This window comes from Phoxinus phoxinus (assembly GCF_949152265.1).
Source record: "Phoxinus phoxinus genome assembly, chromosome: 22".
NCBI lineage: Eukaryota > Metazoa > Chordata > Actinopteri > Cypriniformes > Leuciscidae > Phoxinus > Phoxinus phoxinus.
In genome coordinates, this window is record NC_136897.1 from 19,021,927 (window position 1) to 19,033,219 (window position 11,293).

Consider the following 11,293-nt stretch of genomic DNA (forward strand, 5'->3'; position numbering starts at 1 on the left):
GCATCCGTTTACTATCAGTGAATGCCCCGCGTCCAGTACACTATCACAAAATATGATTTAAGTAACCAGCACTAGTCAATAAGCAGGCTACGATCAGGGCCGTTAAGAGCACGATTATGCATATAAAGCTAAGCAGACGTCACATAGGGAATGTGTGTTAACATTTCAAACATGCTAGTTGTTTTACATTATTTGAAACTGAAGCGGCAGCAGTGAATAGACAGTGCCTATTTGCTTTTGACGCGCTGTGTCGCGCCTCTTGCCGGTGTAGAGACTGTTCATGATGCTCGGGATCTCTGATTATCATAATTCCCTGAGTGTGTCCTGATGGAAATATAAAGAGGCCTTAAACTCCAACAATCTTTTGAAAACAGAGTGTTTTTACCACACACAGTTCAGCGCTAGGCTACTACTGCGCTCCAGTGCTCCTTTCATTGATGCAAGAATCAGTTCCCACTTCCCGCCCCGAGCGTAAAGCCTAACGTGATTGGTTGAAGCGATAACGTGTTACGATTGGCCAGCTCGATGTGGCCGTTATCTGATTGGCTTGAGTAGGCGGTGGGTGGAGTCCACCTATTTGTGGATTTCTCTGCACGTCTGCGCTAGAAGTGTTTCAAAATCCACAAATGCGTGAGGGGATTCACAAATGCACAGGAACCGATTCACAAATAAATGCCAGGCAGAGTTGTGTTTGTAAAATAAGAAAACATTTGTAAATATTTTATTTATTTGCAAATCTCATTTTATTTATTTGTGAATTTTATAATTTTTTGTGAAACTCTTTACATTTATTTGTGAATCTTAATCTATTCATTTGTGCATTCGATACATTTTTGTGAATCTCTTTACATTTATTTGTGAATATTAATCTATTTATTTGGAATATTGCAACAATAATAACCCCATATTACAGGGTCAGTAAGATTTTTTTAAAGAAATTAATCATTTTATTCAGCACGGTTGCCTTAAATTGATCATAAGTGGCAGTAAATACATTTATAATGTTACAAAAGATGTATATGTCAAATGAATGCCGTTCCCTTGAACTTTCTATTCATTAAAGAATCCTGAAAATAAATCAGATCATGGATCCACAAAAATAATAAGCAGCACAACTGTTTTGTTTTCGACATTGATTGTAATAAGCAAATCAGCATATTAGAATGAGTTCTGAAGGATCATATTTCAGTACTTTTTGTACTGTATTTTTAATCAAACAAATAAATTCTTATTATTTATTCTTATATTGATTCTTTTCAACATTGATAATAATAACAAATGCTTCTTGAAACCAGCATATTAGTTATTGCATTATATGTATTATTATTTTTCTTTTTTTGGGTTTACTCATTTCTGAAGCTGAAACATTAAGGTTACATGTATTCATTTAGAAGATGTTTGTCACTATGGATTGTATGGAAATTGGATTCTTTAGTTTATTTTCAGGATTATTTACTGAATATCAAGTGTTATATATAAATTGTGCTGTAAATCAAAGTTCACCAAAAGGCAATTTCTTTTTTTTAATTACAATTACCTTTATTTAAGTTTAAATCCATCCACCCAACCCTATGTTAATCATGAATGCAATCAAGAACAAGGAAGACATTTACCTGGGCAAGCAATGGCCATTAGCAAAGACTGCTGGGTACTGAGTGTTCATCTTTAACCCTTATGCTTCCGAATGTACCTCTCATCACAGTAATACCTTTAATCATCTCAAATCAGTGAGACAGTTTGCCCCAGCTCTGCCTTAGATGTCTAAATCAAGCGTTGCCTGGAGGGAACCCAAAGTGTGACTGATCACTAATAAGCTTTAGTCTATTACATGTCACCAAGCAAAGCCAACATGGCTGCTGACATCAGAACTCATAGCGGTGTCCTCATTTTGCTTAATCTTGCTTAAAATAAACCCCTTTTGTCACACCTCTCAATCCCTGTGTGTCAACACAAGCTGAATTGTTTGCTAATATCTGCCATTTTGCAAGCAAATGACAGCAGCACTCCTCCTCGAGCAAAGGATGAGGCAGAACAAGCTAAGATAAAGCTTGAGCCTTAAGTCAAATGAAAGTCAAAGCATATAACATTCAACACAGTTTTCATAATACATCTAGGAAGAGCAGGCAGAATATTCCTCCCATGTTCTTTAATATGTCCCGATCCTACAGGCTTAGCCAATAGCATCTGACGAAGAGAAAAACCACATCTACCCGAGTCGATGTCAGGAGACTCATCACTATTGAGCAGTAAAACGTACAGTTTTAATATTCAAGTCACGTCTTTGCACACAGATGGGAGAGCGGTGTGTGTCTAAGACTGAAAAAGATAACAGTGTTAACTGAGCAATCTCTCTACATGATAACACACAAAACAAAAAGAGCAATAATGTGTTTCTATATAGCAAATGCACACGGTTCTCCAACCAACAAACAAGCTAACCGAATGGAAAATTCCAGCAAGTGTGACACTCTTAAAGGTTACATCAACCAAAATCACATTTTATGGCTCATGCTTGAGGTGGTGAATGATTTATTAAATGTTTGACATCCATTTTGTCAAGAATGTTCATGGCGACAATGAAAATGTTGGCAGCCCTCAAGCTTTGAGATTTGTTACTGAAGCTGCACATTTTAAAGGCTTGTCCGTTTGAAAAGCTAAAAGCCTGAGACCACTGGTGACAATGCCTCCATTTTGTATTTAACCCATGCACATCTTATTTTTCAACAGAATAACAAATTGAAAAAATTTACTCAATCCATTATAGAGTTCACAAATTGTATATATCTGGATTATATTTAGATATAAAACCATGTTTTCGAATCCTATAAATACACACTACTGTTTAAAGGTTTGATGTAAGATTTTTTTTAATTGAAAAAGCTTCTTATGTTTACCCAGGCTACACTTCTAACAAATGCTTTTTATTTTATTATATATTGAAATGTAATTTATTCCAGTGATGGCAAAGCTAAATTTTCAGCATCGTTACTCAGAAATCATTCTAATATGCTCAATTATTATTATCAATGTTGAAAACAGTTGTGTTGTGTAATATTTTGGTGTAAACTGTGATTCTTTGATAAAAAAAAGAAAAGAAAAAAAGCATTTGTAATATTTTGTAAGATTATAAATGTCTTTACTGTCACTTTTGATCAACTGAATGCATCCTTTCTGAATAAAATCAGAGTACGTATATTTTAATAAATATTATATATATGCCAGATATAATGCAAAAAGTAAGGGAGTTACACAGTAAATCCTATGTAAAGGCAGAGAAACCAAGTGATTAAAATGATTCTCTCCATGGAGAGGAAAGAGCAGCATAATCTGTTGTTGCAGATGTTAAAAACGGATGCTTGGCTACTAAAGCATGACAGAAACCTAATCTCAGAACAAGCCGTTTGCTATAAAACTGTAGTGCAAGGTTTCTTGTACAACAAAGACAGCAGAAAATGCTACAGCAGTTCCCAAATGCATAAATTCAGAAAGGTGTGAAATTGACCCTTGTGTAAAAAGTTCTGCAGCACAAAGTCTACAGAGAGGAAAATAAGAGAGAGACGGTTGGGGAGGATCTGATCATATTAAGCAGTCTTCAAGTTACATAATGAAAACGAAATATGTGGATTTAATCCCACATTCCGGAAGACGTGTCAAATTTTCGAAATAAATAAATTAAAAATACGACGCACTTGCCACAGACATATTATGAGATCCCTTTGATGTGGTTTCAGAAGAAAACAAATTTGCATGCAGGAAGTTCTTTAGCTGCTCAAGTCTTGCCAGCTGCCTCTGTCAAAATATATTCCCTCAGATGTAAACACTATTCAGAGCAGTTCAGAACATCATGTGTAGGGACTGATATCCAAAGCAATTTTAGGCTCCAAAGTAACCCGTCAATTGGATAAAACCGGCATGGCAAGTTGCAGACTAGCCTACAATCACACACCTAACCTCACGGTAAACAGCATCAGCCAAATCCACACAGGCTGAGGCACAACATCATTTCTGAACTTATTCCTTATGGAAACTCTCCAGGGGACGGCTTGTGTGTACTTTTTGCAGTTTAGAGGGAGTTACATCACTTTTCTTATTATAAGTGAAATAGTTCAGAAATCTTCAAACTCCAAAGCTTCAATTCAAACAAAACTGGCCCCTGCTTAAAATTCATGAGAACGCTCTAATCAACGAGCGCTGCCTGTAAGCTAAGCCTTTTCTGCACTAACGGCTGCGTTGCCACTTAAAACCACTTCCTTTCAAATAGACTTAGAAGAAAAATGGATTTCTTTCCAATTGTGAACACCAAAGTTCTTGGAATTAAAATTTGCGGCATTCGATCAGCAAATTCGCACTCGGCACAAAGGTGCTAGTGCTACCCTATAGAACCTATGGCTATGTCATTCTGCGACAGTGATTAGAAATTAAAAAATGTCCTTTCCACCTCGGCTTCTTCTCAAGTCAATGGTCGGATAGTTGTGAGATTCAATAATAGTGATTAAGAAAGAGAAGCTCTCGGATTGGGCATCTATTGACCCAGATGAAGTGATTATGGGGCCTCATGAGGGACATCTAATGACTCTGGGTCAATAAAGATTTGTCAGTAAACCTAAGATATAACCACAGCAAAGAAAGTGGAGCAAGAAGGCAATCAATTTTTGCAATAGTTTCTTCTTCAAAATCTATCAACAGTACAGTACAGTGTTGTGAGTAACGTTCTGTTGTGAGCAACATATGCACAATATTAAAGTGACAGTCTGTAAGCATCTAATGTCCCATGAAAATATGCCTAAAAACATATGGGAGGAATAGTCAGATTAATATGGAAGCTGTGCAGCAGCGCTGTGTTGTTTGTCATTACATTGCAACTAACAACATGCCAGTAGCACAAACTACTAACTTTCAAAATATGTAAAATATGACAACAACAATGTTGTAGTGTTTTGCAATGGACCCAATTTTCACAATAGATGAGAAACAGGTCAACAAAAATTTAACAATTCAACAAATGTTATCTGCCAATAAATAATAAATTATGTATAGCATTTTTCAGATTTGAGTCATTTTTGGAAAGTAGAATTATATAGTTTTTCCTCAGCATTTTTATTGTGAAATGTGCTTGTGCCATCTCTTAAATATTGTTAGTGTTTTAATTATTTTACATTATATGCTTTTTTGTTATCTACGTAATGCCATAATATTCAAATCTTTTTAAGATTGGCCTTGGTGTCCAAGTATCTTTTGGCGTCGAGGTTATATTGTAGTATCAGGAGAGCTCTGATTATGCTCTGTCTGCACAAATATAGGACTTTAGGACAAGATCATGACTTCCTTCCAGAGGGACACAGATCGGCCCTCTCTTTATTGGTAGAGGTGACGGAAGAAAATAACTTCTAGACAATTCTGCTGATGCTATTCTTTTCTTACTGCTATATTACCTCCTCTACATTGGGCCAATGATGCAGAAAGGTGACATTCTTGGGCTCGGTGCAAAAGACTTGGCAAAAGCGAACCTGATTTCTGTGCGCTCTGGTCAACCAAGCCTCACAGAGAGAGAGTATAACATAATCATTACATATATCCCTGCTTGTTTAATATAGTTTTACCAAGCAAATTTAAAGCAACATTGTATAAGTTATTTATATTCTAAATCACCTGCATTATACAAAGAATAAATCAAAGTGGTAGCATTTTACGGTAACACTTTATTTTACAGTGCCCTTGTTACACGTTATATGTCATAAGTCGCATGGTATATTTGTGGCAATAGCCAAAAATACATTGTATGGGTCAAAATTATCGATTTTTCTTTTATGCCAAAAATCATTAGGATGTTAAGTAAAGATCATGTTCCATGAAGATATTTTGTAAATTTCCTACTGTAAATATATAAAACATTTATTTTTGTGAGTTCCGGCCGAAGTGTGACCTCTGACCCGACGCATGACGTATTGACGAACACCTTGGATGGCTTGAGGATAAGTAAATTATGGGATAATCTATATTTTTGGGTGAACTAACCCATTAAGAGTTAATGTACAGTCAGTAATTATTATTTATTGCACATAAATGGACATTAAATATTGATCTGAGTTGAAATTCATTTATTCTGTGAGAAAAAAGAGAGTGATGTGATGAGACATGAAACTGGCATTTTGTAGGAAATCGGTTGGCACTACTGTACTACAAATCAATGGCTATTATACAAAAATATTTGACCAATCAGAATCAAGTGTTCCAAAGAGACATGTGATACATATAAGCATGTATGGATGTGTATTCATATGCTGTGTCGAGGCATATTTCTACAGTAAGCACTTCTCAATCAAACATGCGGTGAGGAAAAGAGGTCCATACCGAGACCGTGTAACTCCTATTAGAGTCACTGGTGCTGCATATTGTGCTATCACTAACATCTGCAGACACACACACACAAATGAGCCCACACTCACAGCCCTGTCCAGCCACGTCTATTACGTCAGCCAAAACAGTCTGTGTGTCGGCGGGTGAGTGCATAGACTTGGATCTCAGCCATGCTCATGCATACCCATATAAACACCAACACAGAACATAAAAGCAGTGGCGCGTCATGCCAATGAAATCTGCACTGTGGATACTTTTGCATCGCTTGAAGATGATCTGTAAAAACACTTATGGAGCAAACATAAGGCACTTTGATCAATGTTAAAAGAGAAAATTGTTTGAGGCGAAAGTGCACCGAAAAGAACCACATCCTCCTCTGGGAAGACTTTAATGAAAAAAAAAAAAAAAAACTTATTTTAGTGAAAAAATGAAAAAGCCTCTCAAATCAGTTCATTGTTTATAAAGGCAGAAACTTCAGAAAAATCCACGTCCAGTGCGTCCACGGGGAACGAGACATCAGAATGTCTCGAAACTACAAAATCTCATCATTATGGATGATCCAGAATGTGAGACATTCAAAGCAAAGAGCCACAGAGAAGTGGCTGATGGTAATACATACAGTATTTCGGCACCTCTGAGGCTCAGATATTGCAGAGAAGTCTCATCTTCAGGCACTTCAGAAACACAAATTCAGTAAAGAGGATTTCAGCGCTCCAAAGCCACACGCAGAATATTAATCATAGCAATGTCACACACTCTGCAGACACTAATACATCCCTGCATACCAAACAGCTAATGAGTTCACAGAAATAAAGCAAACAAAGGGCATTATTTATAAAAGTTTTCTTCTATTTGTGGAGAGCGAACAGAGAGACAGAGAGAGACTTTCATTCAAACAAACCCAACACCCCCAACCCGTCCCTTTTCACTGCTGCCATTCCTCCCACCAAAACCCCTTGCTAACACACACATATAGCCTACCATTCAGATAATGCACATTTCTTAGCACACAAAATTTACAAACTTTTCCGGCAAGCATGCATTTACTGTGGGTAAAGATGCTTTAAATTAGATTCTAGTGGTTTAAAGGGCAGAAATCTCTCACCCAGAGGAAGGTAATTTAAGGACATATCCTTTCCAAAAAAAAATCACGCACAGTCTGGGAAAATCATGGCGTAAAACCCAATGACTTTGGCTACATCTGCATGATATTCTTCTATGCATGATAATCATATCATCACATGAAATATAAAACCTGCATGTTTGCACAACCGATATTTAGCATTACAATCCTTTTAGTTTGTATCGTTACAATATTTATCGTTAATATTCTCCAGGATTGCTGTTATATGTAGATGCACATTCTTTAAAACTCTCCCAGAAGAACGCAATCATGTTTTTTTCAACAGATATTGAGCAGCATGGCATTGCTCTGCTAATTGTCATGTTAATGTGTAGAGACATCGAATTAGACATCAAATTAAAATCTGCTTGGATTGTCATTACCGCTAGTATCACGGTCATTTACAAACTGCTGTTTGAGTAATTGCGTCCTGCTGCAAGTCTCCTTAAAGGGATAGTTCACCCAAAAATGAAAAATCTAATATCATTTACTCACCCTCAAGTTGTTCCAAACCTGTACGAGTTTTTTTCTTCTTCTGCTGAACACAAAAGACAGTTGACGGTAGCCATTGATTTCCATCGTATTTTTTTTCCCCTACAGTGGAAGTCAAAACTATAGTCAACTGTCTGGTTCCCAACATTCTTCAAAATATCTTCTTTTGTGTTCAACAGAAGAAGAAAAAGTTTGAAACAACTTGAGGGTGAGTAAATGATGACAGAATTTTCATTTTTGGGTGAACTATCTCTTTAATTGAATTGCTCTCCACCGACATCTAAGCTGTAACTTTGACATGAGAGTACAAATCTGCTATAAGCTAATATAAGATATTGATATAAGCCAGATATATCTACGAAAAAATTATGGAAGTACACTAAAATAATGTTAAAGCTAGTTAGTTTACAAAAACTATCATCAGTACATCCTTGACAGCTTCATAAATATTGCAGTCTCAAGCATTGATCAATTATTAGAAAAAAATAAAAAATGATACATACAAAGTACTATAAATGTAAAGAGGTTTTAAGTCATACTCTTTATATAATAAATGAAAAATAAATTAAAACGTGAATATTAAATAATATTTTAAAAAATCTTCATATTTTCATGGTGTACAAGAGTGTGTGTGATCAGTTTGTGTTTTGGCATGTAAATAAAATCATACAGTGTATGTATAATAAATGTTTTACACATTAAATTAAAGATTTAATATATGATTTATATTAAATTATATTATCTATAATAAACTTGTCTATGTTACCTGCGTTTAATTCCAAATTTATGAGTTGTCTTGAGCTAATTTGTCTCTAGTTTCCATTTCCATTCTAAATTAAGACAAGGATCGGAGGTATTTTGGTAATCTTGTACAAGCCGCTTCCATACAAAATCTGTACAAAGCTATTAAATGCAGAAGTACAATCTGTGAGACATAAGCTATGAAGCGGTATCTATTTATAGCACTGGGAGTTTTTTGTTAGACAAAATTCATAATTCATCAATGCTTAGGAGTACAATATTTATGAAGCTGTCAAGGAATTATTGCACTGTTTCAGAATTACACTGGTGAAGTTCTCCATAAAAAAAAATCTATCTTGAGTTAACTGTCATGTTCCTCTTTCAGCCCCGGCCCTCATGACTGACTTATTAAGATCACTATATCCATAAGCAAGACGAGAGATGCACACCCGCAGACACATTTCTTGACTGTGTGCAGCTCATTAGCGGGCTGAAAGCAGCGGGGAACAAGAGCTGGGTTTCTCTCTGCATGCTGGGTGCCTAAACCAAGAGATCAGGATATGCAGTGGACCATGGTCTCACCAGCAGAGCTTTCACAGAGCATAAGCAAGTACTTGTCCACTTCATATTTACTACCCCAAGGCCTACAAATTGACATAACCTGGCAAAGTATTATTATTTTTTGGTCCCAATATGACAGATCTCGGGTACTTACTAGCTTGCATCAGCTGTCCTTGGCGGCCGAAAACCTGGGAAAAGGTGGTGGGAGTACAGGTGAGAGTGTCCTCCATGGTTGGGATGTCCCACTAGGCTTGATGGGTCAGTCTCTGAACGACACGCCACGCAGGAAAAGCCCCGTTTGCCTTCACTTCCCTTTGAAAACGGCAGCTGGAGCAACGTTGCAGCTGTGTAAGAATAGCACAGAGGTTTCTGCTCAGGACGGAGAGAAATAGCCTCACTCACATGCAAGATAATGAGGGAGTGTGTCTATGTGCGTCAAGGAGAATGAGTGAGAGTGTGTGCAGAGAGCGAGCTTGAAAGAGAGAGAGAATCAGAGCAATGATGTCTTGCCTTTTCCTGCTGCTCTATGATCATGTGTTGAGGTTGTGCCTCGCTGGCAGGTTTCTCCAGAGTCTGAAGCTCCTGGTCCAGTGTGCTCTGTCCTGCTGACTGAGTGAGAAGCCTTCGGTTCCCCCAGGCTCAGGGTGGACTGCCGTTTGTTGTGCTCTGATCGGGTGCGTGTGCCCTCTTCTCTCCTCCCTCTGCCTCGGCTCTACCCCTCCCTTTCATTGCTTGCTCGCTCCTCTCAACTCGATGATCCGTTTCATAAGAAGCGCGGCTGCAGGGAAAAGATTTTTTTGCAACTCTTGCAGCTCTACTTTTTAATTCCTCCCCCTGTGGAGGAGAGAGGAGAAGTTGAAAAGGAAAGTTCATTTTGGGTAACTCACCCAAGGGGTGAAAAATAACAATTGACATACAATGAGAAATCTTTTTAGGCGGGATCTTATGGGATGTGTTCACCTACAGTGACACCCAACATGTACACTTGGACACTAAAAAGAGTAGGAATGTCTGCATTATATAACAAAATATCAAACCTGGAGGGAAGCATAAAGATGCCACTCGTGACATCGTCACACTTTCTAAACATTAATTCCTAAATAATTATTCAACCAATCAATCTAAATGTTACATTTTTATCTCTTATATGCACATAACTTAATAGTTATATTACAAGCAACTAACCCTAAAACCCTTATCCTTAACCCATATTATACAATAATAACACAATCTTCATATAAAGCGTAACCTTCAATTTTCCTTGTGACAAATTATTCATCCAATAGAGCTGTGAAAGTCCTACCTAGCTAGATAAAAAAAGAAAGTACTTATACATTGATCTATGAATCTACTTATACATTGATCATTGTATATGAATCCATTCGTTAGATTTTGGAAGCTGTGTCAGGTCAGTGCGATAGTCGGATCTGCTCCTTGCTGTAAGAAAATAGAAGATTTGCAAGTGCAACCATATCCTCGTGTTTTAAAAGGAAACACGGTCAACCTGGTGTTATGCAACATCCAGCTACATCAGCTAGTCGTGTAGTTGAAAGGTGACTGGTTTCCACAAGGACATCCTGCGGTGCCAGAGTGGTGAAAGAGAAGGTGATTTTACATTCTTTTCTTCCTTTTATATCAGCAAACCTCTGAAATTTAGTTGTGACAAGAGGCACAGTTAGTTTCACAGCTTTCAACTGACAGAAAAGGCAGATGCCAAGTGGCTGGAGCTCGCTGGAATTAATTCCCTCTGTCTAACTGAAGGTTCGCTCAAATCAAATTCTTTTTGAACGTGAACTGAAGAGACATGCAGATAGTAAGCTGTCAGCTGGGAAGGGTAGAGCTGTTCCTCCTATACACTCCCCTGCCAGAACAGATCACTCTCTCTCTCTCTCTCTCTCTGCCGAGGAGTGATTCTGCTCTCTCAATTTCACTGTTCTTCTGCTCCCCTCAGAGAGGCAGAAAGGTATTTGATAGCATGTACATCAGCACAAACATATCCTCTGCCTACCTAGTTACGTA

General features: G+C 37.4%; 1 protein-coding gene across 1 annotated transcript in view; it reads right to left on the bottom strand.

Moving 5' to 3' along the window:
• Nucleotides 1–9,896, bottom strand: part of kaznb (kazrin, periplakin interacting protein b) — a 143,802-nt gene extending 133,906 nt beyond the window's left edge. The window contains 2 exon segments of the mRNA XM_079597444.1: nt 9,429–9,618; nt 9,785–9,896. Coding sequence (XP_079453570.1) covers nt 9,429–9,504 — 76 coding nt within the window. The 5' untranslated portion in view covers nt 9,505–9,618; nt 9,785–9,896.
• Nucleotides 9,897–11,293: the final 1,397 nt, after the last annotated feature.